The sequence below is a fragment of the Portunus trituberculatus genome, chromosome 49 (genome assembly GCF_017591435.1).
Source record: "Portunus trituberculatus isolate SZX2019 chromosome 49, ASM1759143v1, whole genome shotgun sequence".
NCBI classification, from domain to species: Eukaryota; Metazoa; Arthropoda; class Malacostraca; order Decapoda; family Portunidae; genus Portunus; species Portunus trituberculatus.
Genome location: NC_059303.1, coordinates 2165575 through 2183232, shown reverse-complemented (window position 1 = coordinate 2183232; position 17658 = coordinate 2165575). Strand labels below are relative to the sequence as shown.

At 40.7% G+C, this 17658-nt stretch overlaps 1 protein-coding gene across 1 annotated transcript in view; it reads right to left on the bottom strand.

The window, feature by feature from the left end:
• LOC123499093 (dedicator of cytokinesis protein 3-like) overlaps positions 1-17658 on the bottom strand; it is a 131357-nt gene that overhangs the window by 72526 nt on the left and 41173 nt on the right. Inside the window, exons 24-29 of the mRNA XM_045246714.1 lie at positions 6762-7004; positions 6261-6455; positions 5984-6133; positions 5704-5862; positions 5221-5403; positions 4865-5029 (exon numbers count right to left, since the gene is read on the bottom strand). Of these exons, the coding sequence (XP_045102649.1) occupies positions 4865-5029; positions 5221-5403; positions 5704-5862; positions 5984-6133; positions 6261-6455; positions 6762-7004 (1095 nt within the window). The remainder of the gene's footprint in view (positions 1-4864; positions 5030-5220; positions 5404-5703; positions 5863-5983; positions 6134-6260; positions 6456-6761; positions 7005-17658) is intronic.

The window sequence follows — 17658 nt, the reverse complement described above, 5'->3', positions numbered from 1 at the left end:
TCTCTCTCTCTCTCTCTCTTTATTTCGCTTTGAAATAATGTATATTTTGCATGACAGGTATATGTTGTCATTTGCTACACATACTGGCATGCAAGTGCTAGATATATTAGGGGACTCTTTTCAACAATAAATAACAGTGTTTACCGCAAATGAGATGCTTCACTCTGATATAAGACGCTTTAGGCTATCTGTACAGACAGAAATACTATATATGGCAATTCATGATTGCTATATATTGCGCAAATTTTTATAAGCTATATATGGTCCATTCATCTTTCGTCATGGATGGCAAGAGGTGTCGGAGCTGGAGTACTTCAATTTAGTAAGTATATAATTCATTATATGAAAACAAATTATATATTGTACTATATATATTATGGAGGCTTTATTTTATTGAATGAAATCTAAATTTTATCTTTCTCTTTCCACAAATCTGAGGATCCTGGTGGGGATGAAGTAGGGGTGGTGAGGGTCCGCCACCACCCTCTGCCTGGAGCCACCATTCCTCACCACCCCATGCAAAACGCCTCCTCTACCCATCTTCACCACCACCAGGCCACAGCCCTCCACCTCCGACATCACCGCACTCCCTTCCACCTCCGCCTTTCCCTCACAGCCCTCCACCTCCGCCATCACAGCACCACCACTAAAGAGATTCAGGGAGAAATCTCCCGAACTGTAAAAAAAAAAAAAAAAAAAAAAAAATTAATAAATTATAATAAGTAAAATTTTGTATTGTTTTCCTTTTTAGCATAGCAATGGGAAGTGTATTGTAACATACAAATATTTTTACACATCCTGATATATAGTATGTGATGAATATATTGAGTTTATGGCTAAAACATTGATTATTCAATACTAAAGCTTCAAATCTTGGCGCGCGCGGGCCGCCCGGATGGAGCGCGGTGCGTGTTTTCTAACTTCCGGGGCGAATGGGTTAAGCATGACTTAGGTAACATCAAGTCATCTTGGGACGAAGTGAAGACGTCTACCATGAACTTGGCATGGAATAAAGTATGGCCAGAATGTGCGCATGACTTCCCAGGCTTCGCTGAAGACAACATCAGCGTAATCAGAAATGACATAGTAAATAGGGCTGGCCTCGATGAAGTTGATGATGATGATATCCAAGATCTTATGGAAAGCCATGATGAATCTCTCTCAAATGATGAACTTATAGAGCTAGACAAGGCATCACAGGAAGCAGAAGAGGGAGACGAGCAAGAAGAACCTGTGCGTGGCCTGAACAACAAAACTCTTAGAGAATGTCTCGGTGGTATCGAAAAAGTTCTGGAAACTCTGAAGGAACGTGACCCAAATCCAGCCAAAAGTAGCAAAGTGGCTCATGACGTAGAGAAAAGTGTCTAGATTTATCAAGAAATCTATGATGAAAAAACAAGAAAAACTAAAGTCCTCCATCTACTCGTTCTTCAAGCCAGTCAGACATGCCGTCCCTATCACACCTGCCGACCCTGTTACAGCTGGCCTTTCCTCAATATCCTCTTTCTTCAAACAACTGAAACGTGCTGATCCTGCTACAGCTGGCCCTTCTACATCTGCTTCCGACAGTGCAGACGACGATGTCTTGTCCTTGTCTGCCCACTCGGCGAAAGATGAGTAATGGCTGAAATCCCTACTGTCCCTTAGCCTCAGGAAGGACATCATGTGATAGAATACATGGCGATTGAAAGGTAAATAAAAACATTTTCTCTTTACTTCTTTTGTGCAGTACTTTACTTTTTTTTTTTTTTATGATTATTTTCATGTATTTTCATTTCTGTAGGGGTGACTTCTGACGTGCTGGAACGCATTCCCTATTATTACATGTTATAATGGGTTCGGTATACGGTAAATTCAATATGCAGTAAGGTTTTCAGGAACGCATATGTACCGTATAAGGAGAGGACTTACTGTACATTTGAATCATTCAATATACCTAACCTAACCATTAATACCTGTAAATGAAGTAGATAATAGAACATAAGGCAATAATAAATGAAAAATAATAATATGAAAATGATACGAAAATGTGAAACCTTATCTTTCAAGGGAGGCGATGTCCGAAAGCGAAAGTGGTGGCAGAGGAGGAGGGCAAATGGCAAAAAATATAGAAAATGGTAGGAAACATTAACACTTAACTTTGCAAAACACTTAAAATTAATTTTTTTTTCAGTTTCTAAATTTCATCAATTAACGCTTAACTTTATGAGACGCTTAAAATTAATATTTCTTTTTCAGTTTCTAATTTTCATCAGATTCTTCTTCTCTTCTCTGTTTTTTTGGATCACTTTGACCTTCACCTTGATTCACTTATGGCCTCTTTCAAAAGGGTCAAGGTCAAGACTGCCCCTGACCACGACGGCCTCCCACAATGGCCCTCCTCGACGGCCCCATGTTTACCATGATGACCTCAGCTCTTTTTTTTTTACCCGTAAGACGGTTTCAAATTATACTTGTTAATACAAGATCTTATACTAAGACAGATTGTATTAACAAATCAGTTGCTCACCCCTCCCCTATCCTTCCCCCTCCTTCCTCACCCAGTGATAGGTACTGTACCACGTAGTACGTATGTGAGTACTTACTTTTGTTATCGTGTAATGTTTATCAGTAAATTGCATACTTGTTAATACAATCTCTCTTAAAATGTAAGATACTGAACTATTCCACAGATTGCAAAACATAACATTAAAACATTCGATATTTAGCCGAGTGGCACCTCCGGCTGCTGCAGCAAGCCAGTAAGTCATCGTCATCTCATAAAGTTTCTAATTTTCATCAGATTCTTCTTCTCTTCTCTGTTTTTTTGGATCACTTTGACCTTCACCTTGATTCACTTATGGCCTCTTTCAAAAGGGTCATGGTCAAGACTGCCCCTGACCACGACGGCCTCCCACAATGGCCCTCCCCGACGGCCCCATGTTTACCACGATGACCTCAGCTCTTTTTTTTTTACCCGTAAGACGGTTTCAAATTATACTTGTTAATACAAGATCTTATACTAAGACAGATTGTATTAACAAATCAGTTGCTCACCCCTCCCCTATCCTTCCCCCTCCTTCCTCACCCAGTGATAGGTACTGTACCACGTGAATGCGTATGTGAGTACTTACTTTTGTTATCGTGTAATGTTTATCAGTAAATTGCATACTTGTTAATACCATCTCTCTTAAAATGTAAGATACTGAACTATTCCACAGATTGCAAAACATAACATTAAAACATTCGATATTTAGCCGAGTGGCACCTCCGGCTGCTGCAGCAAGCCAGTAAGTCATCGTCATCTCATAAAGTTTCTAATTTTCATCAGATTCTTCTTCTCTTCTCTGTTTTTTTGGATCACTTTGACCTTCACCTTGATTCACTTATGGCCTCTTTCAAAAGGGTCATGGTCAAGACTGCCCCTGACCACGACGGCCTCCCACAATGGCCCTCCTCGACGGCCCCATGTTTACCACGATGACCTCAGCTCTTTTTTTTTTACCCGTAAGACGGTTTCAAATTATACTTGTTAATACAAGATCTTATACTAAGACAGATTGTATTAACAAATCAGTTGCTCACCCCTCCCCTATCCTTCCCCCTCCTTCCTCACCCAGTGATAGGTACTGTACCACGTAGTACGTATGTGAGTACTTACTTTTGTTATCGTGTAATGTTTATCAGTAAATTGCATACTTGTTAATACAATCTCTCTTAAAATGTAAGATACTGAACTATTCCACAGATTGCAAAACATAACATTAAAACATTCGATATTTAGCCGAGTGGCACCTCCGGCTGCTGCAGCAAGCCAGTAAGTCATCGTCATCTCATAAAAAACACAATGGACCATCACGCGCCTCTCAGAAATTTTAAAATCATCTTATGGGTAAACAAAAACCTTAAAATGCATATGCGTATATAACATTTTCTGCTTAGAAATGCATGTTCTCTCACCTCTTTCAGTATTTACAGAAAGTCATGTTACACCCTGTATACGTATATGCACTATATGCACAGGGTACATCGGTGTACCAATATGTTATGGTTTTTAACTCTCCATACTACAAAACACTATCTCAGGAACGCTGAGTTGCCATGGTAAACATGGGGTCGTTAGGGTAAACATATGAGACCGTCATGGTAAAAATGGGGCCGTCGGGGAGGGCCGTCGTGAGGGGCCATCGTGGTCAGAGGCCGTCTTGACCAGGAAACCTTTAAAAAATAGCGATCCAAGGAACTTTGTTTCTGCCTACTTTTCAATATGTTCCTGAAATGACTCAAGCAAATGTCATTAAACTGCACAAGATGACTTGTGTGGCTTGAATTTTAAAATTTTCTGCATCTTACTTCTCTTGTTGATCATTTTTTTCTCTGGCATTCAACACGTTACTCACCTCAAAATGCACACGTGGTTCAGGCAGGGATGTGGGGCAGCTCATTGTTCAGGTGAAGGAAATGCTTAGTAACACAACACAACACAATACAACACAAGACAAACTCAAGAATCATAGCAACACATGAGCAATACGATTGTGTTTACATTCCTGAGTATGAAAAGGTGCAAGAATAAAACAATGGTTCATACCAGACTCTAACTCAATGGGTCTATGTGCATTACTAAAGGAGGTCTACATGCAAATTTTGATGAGGCTAGGTAAAAAATTAAAATCAGGATGCCTTTTCTTTGTTCTGAGACTTTGCCCGCCTAATATTTAGGTAGGTCCGCTGACACACATCAAGTATTCAAAGTCTATGTTCAAGTCTATCTATCTATTTATATACCAGGACAACAGTCCCACACAGTGACCAAGACAAAGAACCACACACTTAAAAATATACTTTAGTGCTCTATGAAAAAAGGTACAGCCACTCAACATACCTGATCTGATAAAAGAACCTTGAGCCTGTTAACATGGTCAGCATTTTCAGGGTAAACCACAAGGTAATCTGGCCCAAAGAAGGCATCCTGGTACTTGGCAATACCTCCATTGACTGCAGCATCTATTGTACCCTGCAGTCTCATGGTGAAGAGCTGGATGTTATCCTGTGGGAAGCAGCAGATATGGTACTCACTTCATGTTACATACAGATCTTTCTGGACTCCATATATAGTCAATACCCTTCATATATTTAAGCACAATGAGGAGTGACCTCATTATTCAACAAAAGAAAAGCTTTAACACTTAAAAAATCTGAATAATAAAGATGAAACACATCAAACATCACAACAAATACCTGAGGATTAGCTCGGTAGTGTATTATAATTTGTTTAAGTTGCTTGTTGTGCCTGTCTACTGTCTCACAGGCATACTGTGGAGGGCAGAGCTGTTCCATCCTCTGATCCACAACCTCAAACCATTTTAGAATGCCAGGCAACTCAAATTCTGTAGTGTAGGTAGTTCTTTCTATCCACAAATTCTGAAACAGAACCAAAAATGTTTTAGCAGATAAGAATAGAATTTTGTAGTTAACTAAAAAGAATAATCTATAACATAAAATAGTATAGCCATTACCATACCAATTTTAGTTGACAACTTAAACTAGACCTTAAAAAAAGTAACAAAATTTATTGAAGAAAAAAGGTTATCTTGTATAAAGGACAATACAACCTATACAACATTCACAATTACATATTTAAGATACACATAATTTCACTGTACTTAACAGTAAATTATCATGATTTACATAGCAAAGCATCATGGTATAATACTATCACACCTTGAACTCATTTTCCTTATCTGCAGGACCTCTGTGAGTCGGCCTGTCATACACAAACTGGCGGACATGGTTATTGGAATAATACTTGAGGATCCGTTCATCCACCTCCACACCATCAAACAGCGGGTTGATCTCTGGCAAGGCTTTCACTGCACATATCTTAAATAGAATGGTTAACTAGTAAGTCCACTGAATGAAAATTGTGGTAAATATTGTTGCCTTCACTAACCCTGTTTCTATTTCAGGTAAAAGGTATATGCATATTCATAAAGAAGAATACCTGGATATATTGTCCATCTGAGGATCGTATTGTATCATCAGGAGGGGTGTTGTGAGATAACATCTTTGCCTGTGGGAATTCTGTCTGGATTCGTTGGGTAAAGGTGCCAATCTGCTCATATTCTAGCCCTCGATATATGAAGACTTTATTCTGCAAAAGAGTAATGTATCATCATAAAACAATGTAACTATACTTTTCAAGCTAAGTTTTTCAATATAAGTATAAATCCATGCACATAAAGACAATAAAATACCTACAAAAAGATAGTAACACTCACTCGAACGAAAAGTGGAAGTCCAAGACCATAAAATCCAACTCGAAAGTACTCATGATCATAGCGCTTGCCACTCAGGATTTTCTCGTAGAATGAGGCCTGTCGTCTTAGCACCTCACTTAGTTTCTGGTAGTCAAAGAGGCAGGTCCTATATTGATTGGCTAGCTCCTCCAACAGAGGAATGCCTTGCTCCCAGCACTGTAAAATAAAAAAAAATTTTGGTATATAACAGCTCAGTAAAAATTGCACATATATATATACATTGATCTTTCCCATATATTAATTTAGCAAGCTGGCAATCCCACACAGGGTGACCTAGGCAAAGCATCATGCACTCATACACACATCATTAACACCCCTAGCTTCATCAGGCCCTGGTTGAAAGGCATGGTCTTAAGGACAAGCTTACTTTACCCTATATTTCCACAGCTATAAAATGAGATTAGCTTATATAATCTTTCTCTGATAAAAATTCAAATATAGCACATCAATGGCCAATAATACCTTTCCCTTATCAAAATAGTTGATGATTTTCATATATATCAATTCCTTCCTCTGTGTCTCTGTCTGTGCTTGATAGAGGTGGTCTGCATGGAGCATCCGCTGTGTCCAAGACAGCTGGTTGGCATGCAGCTGTAGAGTGAATGCTGCCTCGGTGAAGTTACCAGCCGGGACGTGCAGGTCATGTAACTTATAAATGTACCGTATATACATTTCTTGTCGGTTGATCTCATTCTTGTAGAAATTCTAGGGAGAAAATAGCATAAACATAAGTAATCTCTCATAACTACTATTTTCCTGGATATGTATAATGGATATAACTGATAGGTTAATTAGTTTGGTAACTATGTTTAATAAATTCATTAAGATTCTTTTTTTTTATGTAGAAGGGACAGCTGGCCAAGGGTAAAAAAAAATATGGAAAAAAAGGCCCACTGTGTTGCCAGTTCCCTAAAAGACATAGGATAGGACATAGCCAAAATTCAGGGTCAAATGTCTCGACACCTCTCTCTTAAAAGAAGTCAAGTCTAAGGAAGATGGAAATACAGAAGCAGGTAGGGAGTTCCACAGTTTACCAGTGAAAGGTATGAAAGATTGAGAATACTGGTTAACTCCTGCATTAGAGAGTTGGACAGAATAGGGGTGAGAGGAAGAAGAAAAGCCTTGTACAGCGAGGCCACTGGAGGATGGGAGGCATGCAGTTAGCAAGATCAGTAAAGCAGTTAGCATGAAAATAGCGATAAAAGATAGAAAGAGATGCAACATTTCAGCGGTGAGAGAGAGAGTGAAGACAGTCAGTTAGAGGAGGGGAGTTGATGAGACAAAAAGTTTTTAAATGACGAGTGGAACACCCCTCTCCCCCAAAACATGCGAAGAGTACTCTATACAAGGACGGATAAGACCCTCGTACAGAGTTAGCAGCTAGAAGGGTGAGAAAAACTGGTGGAGACGCCGCAGAATGCCTAACTTCATAGAAGCTGTTTTAGCAAGAGATGAGATGTGAAGTTCCCGGTTGAGATTATGAGTAAAGGACAGACCAAGGATATTCAGTGTAGAACAGGGAGACAGTTGAGTGCCATTGAGGAAGAGGGGATAGTTGTTTGGAAGCTTGTGTCGAGTTGATAGATGGAGGAATTGAGTTTTTGAGGCATTGAACACAACTAAGTTTTCTCTGCCCCAATCAGAAATCTTAGAAAGATCAGAAGTCAGGCGTTCTTTGGTGTCCCTGCGTGATCTGATGACTTCCTGGAGGGTTGGTCATCTCTGAAAGGGTGGTATCATCAGCATAGGGTGGATAGGGCAATAAGTTTGGTTAAGAAGATCATTAATGAATAATAGAAAGAGTGGGTGACAGGACAGAACCCTGAGGAACACCACTGTTAATAGATTTAGGAGAACAGTGGCCATCTACAACAACTGCAATAGAATAGTCAGAAAAGAAACTTGAGATAAAGTTGCAGAGAGAAGGAGAGAAACCGTAGAGAGGCAGTTTGGAAATCAAAGCTCCGTGCCAGACTTTATCAAAAGCTTTTGATAAGTCTAATGCGACAGCAAAAGTTTCATTGAAATCTCTAAAGGAGGATGACCAAGACTCAGTAAGGAATACCAAAAGATCACCAGTAGAGCGACATTGGTGGAAGCCATACTGGCAATCAGATAGAAGATTGTGAAGTGACAGATGTTTAAGAATCTTCCTATTCAGGGTAGATTCAAAAACTTTAGAAAAGCAAGAGATTAAAGCTATAGGACGGTAGTTTGAGGGATTAGAACAGTCACCCTTTTTAGGAACAGGCTGGATGTAGGCAAACTTCCAGCAAGAAGGAAAGGTAGAAGACGATAGACATAGTTGAAAGAGTTTGGCCAGGCAAGGTGCAAGCACAGAAGCACAGTTTTTGAGAACAATAGAAGAGACCCCATCAGGCCCATAAGCCTTCTGATGGTTTAGGCCAGAGAGGGCATGGAAAACATCATTATGAAGAATTTTGATTGAAGACATGAAATAGTCAGAGGGAGGAGGAGAGGGAGGAACAAGCCCAGAATCATCCAAGGTGGAGTTTTTAGCAAAAGTTTGAGAGAAGAGTTCAGCTTTAGAAACAGATGAGTTGGCAGTGGTGCCATCAGGATGAAATAAAGGAAGGAAAGATAAAGAAGTAAAGTTATTGAGATGTTTTTGTCAGATGCCAGAGGTCACGAGGGGAATTAGAGTTTGAAAGATTTTGACATTTTCTATTTGTGAAAGTGTGTTTGGCAAGTTGAAGAACAGACTTGGCATGATTCTGGGCAGAAATATACAGTGCATGAGATTCAAGAGATGGAAGACTCAAGTACCTTTTGTGGGCAACATCTCTATCATGTATAGCAAGAGAACAGGCTGTGTTAAACCAAGGTTTAGAAGGTTTAGGTTCAGAAAAAGAATGAGGAATATACACCTCCAAGCCAGACACTATCATCTCTGTTATGTGTTCAGCAAACAGAGATGGATGGATCTCTGACATGGAGACAGTCATCATTCCAGAGAAATCAGCATAATACCTCCTCGGGTCCCCCCAAAGTGGCAGAGGCAAAATGCCAGAGGCACCTCCGCTTTGGGAGATCCTGAGAAGGAATAGGATAGATAGGACAAGAAACAAAAATGAGATTGTGGTCAGAGGAGCACAACAGAGAAGATACAGTAACAGCATAAGCAGAAGGATAAGCAAAGGTAAGGAAAAGATAAAAAATGTTGGGCGTGTCTCCAAGTCGCTCAGGAATATGAGTAGGGTGTTGCACCAGTTGCTTTAGGTCATGGATGAGAGCAAAGATGAAGGCAAGTTCACCAGGATGGTCAGTGAAGGGAGATCCAGTGACAGATTGTTAATTTGCCAATACAGTAGTACCTTGCAATAACAGACTTTGCAGTAACGGATTTTGTTTCATAACAGACTGGTCAGATACTACCCAACTTTTTTTGGACTGTAATTGCAGTTTTTTTCCAAAAAAATCCAGTTCCTGTGTGGCTGTGCAGATGAACATACATGTTGTAATAAAGAAGACCCAAAAAAAGCCCATGTTTATCGTCTCCTGTATGCTGAATACCATTGTAACTCGTTTGGCTTTTCTACAATTTACAAAACTTGTAAAAAGGTGGAGAGCAGTAACTGCTTACTGGTGGGTCACCAGAGTGTCACTCATGGTGAACTGGTGGTCTGGGCTGGTTGGACCCACAGCCTGCTGGTGTGAATTGCTAGTTAAGGATTTCCATCTAAATGTTGTTGGACAAGTGAGGATAATGATACTACCATAATGGACAGAGAGAGAGAGAGAGAGAGAGAGAGAGAGAGAGAGAGAGAGAGAGAGAGAGAGAGAGAGAGAGAGAGAGAGAGAGAGAGAGAGAGAGAGAGAGAGAGAGAGAGAGAGAGAGAGAGAGAGAGAGAGATTTAAACATTTATTAATATCTACCAGTTACATATATATATATATATATATATATATATATATAGAGAGAGAGAGAGAGAGAGAGAGAGAGAGAGAGAGAGAGAGAGAGAGAGAGAGAGAGAGAGAGAGAGAGAGAGAGAGAGAGAGAGAGAGAGAGAGAGAGAGAGAGAGAGAGAGAGAGAGAGAGAATTTAAACATTTATTAATATCTACCAGTTACAATATATATATATATATATATATATATATATATATATATATATATATATATATATATATATATATATATATATATATATATATATATATATACAGTAAGTCCTCGTTATATGGTAGTTCTTTATCCAGTAAATTCCCAGTTACGGTATTTGGAAATTACTACCCTCAATTCGATATACGGTAAGAAAAATTTACAGATATGGTATCTGCTCCTATCATCTGAGAGGGCCCAGCACGGGGGAGTAGGGGTGATGATGTCATCCATTACACTCCTCCCCGCCACTCACAGTACTGACATTAACTTGACCACCCTTGAAGCCTCTTATTTCTTCCCTTCTGCCCCTTTTTTTAAGTGCATTGCATATTACTTAGATGCATTACTAATTAGATGAATAAATGGAATATTAAAGGGTCGATTGTAAGCACAAATATACTCATAATAATTATGGCAAACATTTAAAGCTTACTACCAGCGGCAAACCATGGAGCAACTGATAAAGGGCACAGATGGCCCTGGCAAGCCCACTATCAGAGAATGGTGAAAGTCGTATAACATCAAGCACGCCTTAGATAACATCAAGTCATCTTGGGACGAAGTGAAGACGTCTACCATGAACTTGGCGTGGAATAAAGTATGGCCAGAATGCGCGCATGACTTCCCAGGCTTCACTGAAGACGACATCAGTGCAATCAGAAATGACATAGTAAATCTGTGCCATAAGGCTGGCTTCGATGAAGTTGATGATGATGATGATGTTCAAGATATTTTGGAAAGCCATGCTGAACCTCTCTCAAATGATGAGCTTATAGACATAGACAAGGCATCACAGGAGGCAGAAAAAGGAGACGAGGAAGAAGAACCTGTGCGTGGTCTGGACATCAAAACTTTCAGAGAATGTCTCGGTGGTATTGAAAAAGCTCTGGAAACCCTGAAGGAATGTGACCCAAATTCTGCCAAGAGTACCAAAGTGGCTCATGACGTAGAGAAAAGTGTCAAAGTTTATCAAGAAATCTATGATGAAAAAACAAGAAAAACCAAACAGTCCTCCATTTACTCGTTCTTCAAGCCAGTCAGACATGCTGCCCCTGTCACACCTGCCAACCCTGCTACAGCTGGCCCTTCCACATCCGCTGCTGACGGTTCTACAGCTGGCCCTTCCTCAATATTGTCTTTCTTCAAACCATTGAAACGTGCCGACCCTGCTACAGCTAGCCCTTCCACATCTGCTTCCGACAGTGCAGATGACAACGTCTTATCCTTGTCTGCCCACTCAGTGGAAGATGAGTAAGGGCTGAAATCCCTACTTTCCCTTAGCCTCGAGAGGGACATGATCTGACAGAATACATGGCGATTGAAAGGTAAATAAAAAAAATTTTAAAAATTTTTCATTTCTTTTGTGCAGTACTTTACATTTCTTTTTTTTTTATGATTATTTTCATGTACAGTAAAACCTCAGCTCACGACCATAATTCATTCCTAAATCCTGTTCGTCACCTGATTTGTTCGTCCCCTGAATCAATTTTTCCCATAAGAATGTATTGAAATACCATTAATCCGTTCCAGACCAAAAAAAAAAAAAAAAAAAAAAAATCATACTTTTGTCCATAAAACCCATTCAAAATAGACCTTTAATGTATGCATGACATGAACAAAATAATTATAAAAAGCCTAAATTGTTTTACTTACCTAAATGCTTTCAAAATGATAATAAAATGAATAAAAAAGAAAAGGTTATTTACTTGAGAGACTGGACGTTGATGGCATGATGGAATGGAGGAGAGGAGGATGGGGAGGAAGACAGACAAGATCCGAGAAGACAGTCATGAGACAGGACTTTGGATGTGCGCAGCGTGCCAGAGCTACACAACAGCTGTGTAAAGTCAGTGCCGCTATGTGGGGCCCCGTTATAGTGAACATCGGCATGGGAAACATGGAAAGATTGCCAGTCTTCGTCTCTGCCTTGGAAGACCCTTGCCTGCTGGGGATTGACTTCCTCACACATGTGGGAGCAAGTTTGGACTTCCAAGAAGAGAAGTTAAAGGTATGTGGCCAGGAAGTTCCCTTGATCCTCGGAGGTGATGCTAAGTGTGAGAGGAGTGGGCAGTAGGGTGGTGTTCCTTGCCAGGCGAGCAATGAAACAGCTGTGATGGATGTGCCACAATCTGCAGTACCTGGACATGGCCGGGATGATGATGACAGCAACGCTGAGAGCCACCAGAGCAACGAGGATAACGCCGAGGAAGCTACAGTAGAGCGCGCCGGTAACATCATCATGCACAGGGAAAACAGGAGAAAATCGTGGTGGCACGGAGATTATGTTATGTAATATTTTTCGTATGTTCCTGTTTCTATTTTCTTTTGTGTTTATATTTTGTTTTGTTTTTGTGTGATAGCTGGGTTGGCTATCACACAAACGGCTTGCCTGCCGGCGAGCCATTTAACTGCATTTGTCCCCCAAAATATCGTTCGTCCCCTGGGTCGATATATTGACACATTTTTTTGGTCGTCTCCCGAATTGTTCGTCCTTAGAGACGTTCGTCAAGCGAGGTTTTACTGTATTTTAATTTCTGTAGGGGTTACTTTTGATGTGCTGGAACGCATTCCCTATTATTACATGTTATAATGGGTTTGGTATACGGTAAATTCGATTTGCGGTAAGGTTTTCAGGAACACATATGTAGCGTTTAACGAGGACTTACTGTATATATATATATATATATATATATATATATATATATATATATATATATATATATATATATATATATATATATATATATATATATATATATATATATATATATATATATATATATATATATATATATATATATATATATATAGTGAGGATTAATGTGGCTGTAGCTGGCATTTTAAAGCAGAGCTTTTCAGAGAGAGAGAGAGAGAGAGAGAGAGAGAGAGAGAGAGAGAGAGAGAGAGAGAGAGAGAGAGAGAGAGAGAGAGAGAGAGAGAGAGAGAGAGAGAGAGAGAGAGAGAGAGAGAGAGAGAGTGTTTACCTATAAATTTTGCTACAGGAAATGAGCTACGCTCGTGGTGTCCCGTTCACTTGAATCCACTTATCATACTTTTCTTTAAAACTATGGATACTTCTTGCTCTCACTACACCCTCCGGTAATCTATTCCAGGCTGACAGTTCTTGCTGGGAAACTGAACTTTTTAATATCAGTTGTACACCCCGGAATCCTCAATTTCAAATCATGATTATCTCTTGGTCTTCTCGTCATATCCAGCTCGAGAAAGTCATCTCTATCAATCTTGTAAATCTCATTTACACACTTGAACAGTTGGATCATATCACCTCTTCTTCTTCTTCTCTCTTCCAAGGGTGGCAGATTTAGTCTACATAATCTTTCCTGGTAATCTATATCATGCAAGGCTGGCACTAGTTTCGTTGCCACTCTTTGTACCCGTTCCAGTTTATGTATATGTTTCTTCAAATGAGGTGCCCATACCACCTGTGCATATTCTAATTTTGGCCTCAGAATTTATTCTATTACTTTTTTTACCAGTGTTTCATTCAGGTGAGTACTCGTAAATGTAGTTCTGATATTTGCAACTATTGCCAAACCTTCTCCTACAATTTTGTTAATATGTCCCTCAGGTAACAAGTTGTTTTGTACTATAACCCCCAAGTCATTTTCTCTTTCTACAGACATTAGATTCACTCCACCTAAGTTATAGCTTGCATGAGGTCTGTGTATACTTCTTCCCATTTCCAACACATGACATTTGTCAGCATTAAATTCCATCATCCATTTATTGCTCATTCTTGAATAATATCCAAGTCCTCATGTAAACCTTGACAATCTTCTTAGGTTTTTACTTGTCTCATTATTTTTGCATCATCTGCAAACAAATTAATATAACTTCTTACTCCATCCGGTAGATCATTTACATATGTCAGGAACATTAGGGGTGCCAACACAGACCCTTGTGGGACTCCACTCTCTACTTCAGCCCATTCAGAACTTACAACCCATACTACTGTCTTCATTTTTCTCCCTGATAAGTAACTTGTCATCCATTTAAGTATCTTGTCCCCAAGTCCTCCACATTTTTCCATCTTCCACTTAAGTCTTTTGTGGGATACCTTATCAAAAGCCTTTTTTAGATCAAGATATATACAGTCAATCCATCCTCCTTTCAGATCAACTATGTCAATTACTCTTGAATAAAAATTTAGAAGATTGGTAACGCAAGATCTTCCCTTTCTATATCCAAATTGCTTTGATGAAAGAATTTCTCTTTCTTCTAGCAACTTCATCTATCTATCTCTTATTATTCCCTCTAACACCTTTACTAATATACACAGAAGAGAAACAGGCCTGTAGTTTAACCCCTTTGGCACCGATCGCCTTAGGCGTGAGACTCGCCTCTATACTGCCCGCATAATTGCTCACTAAACTTGCTCGTATTTGTCACTTTCATTCATTTTTATTGTATAAGTGCACTGTACATATGAATATGAATGGTTTCCACATAATACACACTATAATAACACATAATAATAATCATAATAATAATGATAATAATAATAATTATGAAAAAACTCTATAGTATGAGGTGTTCCCTCTCTCAAAAAAAGACTGCACCACAGTGCTGCAGAGTAGAGGTCAGGTATAAGCTGTCAGGTCACAGGTCACTGTGACATGACTTGGGTGATTATCAAAAAAGTAACAAAACGCCTCACGTGCACACAAAAACTTTGGCACATGTCCATTTATCCCCCAGTCAAGGTCACTGAACTCAGGGATGGCGTGAGGGCGAACGTCACTGAATATGTCAGCCAGGAACGGATATCCATCCAGAGTCAACCACCGCCTCATTCTCCTCCAGTAACTCACTATCACTCAGTTCCTCTAAGTCACTTTCATCACTATACTCATCATCATCACTAAACTCATCATCTGAGTCAGCAGGCAAGTACACAGAGCCAGAGCTACAGTCACTATCCACCTCCATTATCAGAGAAGGCAGCACAGTTCCTTGGACAAAAATAGCATGGAAGCAGGAGCACAGAGCACGATAATCCTACTCAGACAAACCGGCACTACGTTACGTCACTCTTGGTTCACGCCACCCCATCGTGACATGTCGTGATGTATCACTCACTGATTTGCTGCTGTCACAGAGTAGGCAGAGCCTAGACTATCCTAGTTGCTAATACCACCATGCCAGATGCCAAACAAGGCAGCCAAACAGTTTTAAAATTTTATTCCGAATGTATCCCGTACCAGTGTATGTGATGGTATGTAGTACCATACCTCCCCATCACGTACGGGTGTACGGGACGGTACTGAGGGGGTTAACAGTATCTCTCTACTTCCTCCTTTATGTATGGCCACGATTTACGCTTCCTTCCACTTATCCGGAACAACATAGCGTGAAAAGTAACATCCAGGAAGCAGAGAGAGAGAGAGAGAGAGAGAGAGAGAGAGAGAGAGAGAGAGAGAGAGAGAGAGAGAGAGAGAGAGAGAGAGAGAGAGAGAGAGAGAGAGAGAGAGAGAGGGGGGGGGGGCACCTGCTACAATTGTTCATCAGCTACCTCACGGGACGGAGCCTCCGCGTAGTGGTGAACGGCAGCACCTCGTCCTCCTTTCCAGTGGAGGCTTCTGTACCCCAAGGTTCAGTACTTGGCCCAATACTATGGAACATATATTTCAACGATCTACTGCAGAGTTCTCCCGAAGCGGCTGCTTATGCAGATGACTGCACCCTCTCCTGGGCTTACGAGAGGGGAGAAGCCCAGAATGTGGTGCAGGCAGTCAATAGGCAGCTACAGGACATCCTGGCTTGGGGAGAAAGGTGGCAAGTCAAGTTTGCCCCTGAGAAAACCCAGGCCATGGTGATCACCCACTCACAGGGAGAAGCAGACCAACTGCGTGGAAAGTTGCGTCTCGGGCCAGACACCATCCCTCTGCAGGACACCATTGAAATCCTTGGGGTGGAGGTGGATTCCAGGCTGCAGTTTGACCGTCACCTGGAGAAAGTGGCGCGGAACGCCTCCTCTAAGGTGAACCTACTGCGCCGGATGAAACACCTCCTCCATGCTGATGGCCTCCTCACACTCTACAAGGCCCAGATAAGGCCTATAATGGAATACGCCCCTCTTACCTGGATGTCAAGTGCCCGCTGCCACCTCAGCCTACTAGATAAAGTACAGCGCCGGGCAGAGCGCCTGATTAGCGGCGCTACACACCATCAACAACACCATCCACATTGGCGGAGGAGGCAGCAACACAGACAGCCTCAACAAGAGCAACAGCAACAGCAAGAGCAGCGGCAGCAGGAGGAACAGCAGCAGCACGACCTGAGGGACAGCCTCGAGCACCGCAGGAGAGTTGCCGCCTTGACAGTGCTCCACAAGGCACAAGTGCAGCGCGTACCCCACCTGACGGACTTAGGGGCAACCTGGAGGAGACACGAGGTTGGCACGAGGACAGTGTCGGCCAATGACCTCCTCCTGGAAGTCCCGAGGTCCCATACCTCTACTCACCAGCGTGCCTTTACATCAGCAGCGGTGGTGTGGTGGAACGAGCTCACTACAGATGTGGATGTGAGGGGCCTGTCCACACAGCAAATTAAGGTAGCAGCCCATAGGTGGCTGCGTCTACACCCTCCTTAATGTCAATTTTGTACATAATTCTTCGCCTAGGATGTACATAGTATTTTTAAGTATCATCTAATATTATCTATAAAAATTAAGTTTAGTTATTACTACATTACAATTTGTTTATAATGTAAGTGTAAGGGCAGTAGCTTTAAGATAGCTCACCTACGGCAAGGATGAGCTTTAGCATAGGCATATTTAACTGTCCCATGTAATATATATAACCACCTGTTTAAATAAAAAAAAAAAGAGAGAGAGAGAGAGAGAGAGAGAGAGAGAGAGAGAGAGAGAGAGAGAGAGAGAGAGAGAGAGAGAGAGAGAGAGAGAGAGAGAGAGAGAGAGAGAGAGAGAGAGAATATATCCCTGGGTTGACAAAGTCCAGATGAAAATGTCCTAGTGTGATGGTGCTCCAATGGCACACCTCTAGAAAGTGCTACTTGTTGTAATGTCTATAAACTATAAGGTATCACTGTTGACATGTTTTCTCTTTAGCTTCTTTTCAGTTTCTTTTCTCTACACTTTTATAATTCATTTAACTTTTGTTTCTTCTCTTTTAGGTTTTCTTTCCCAGATAAAAATTTTCCAATCACTTGATTTTTGTCTTCATTTACCAGTGGTCAGCAATTTAATTTCTTA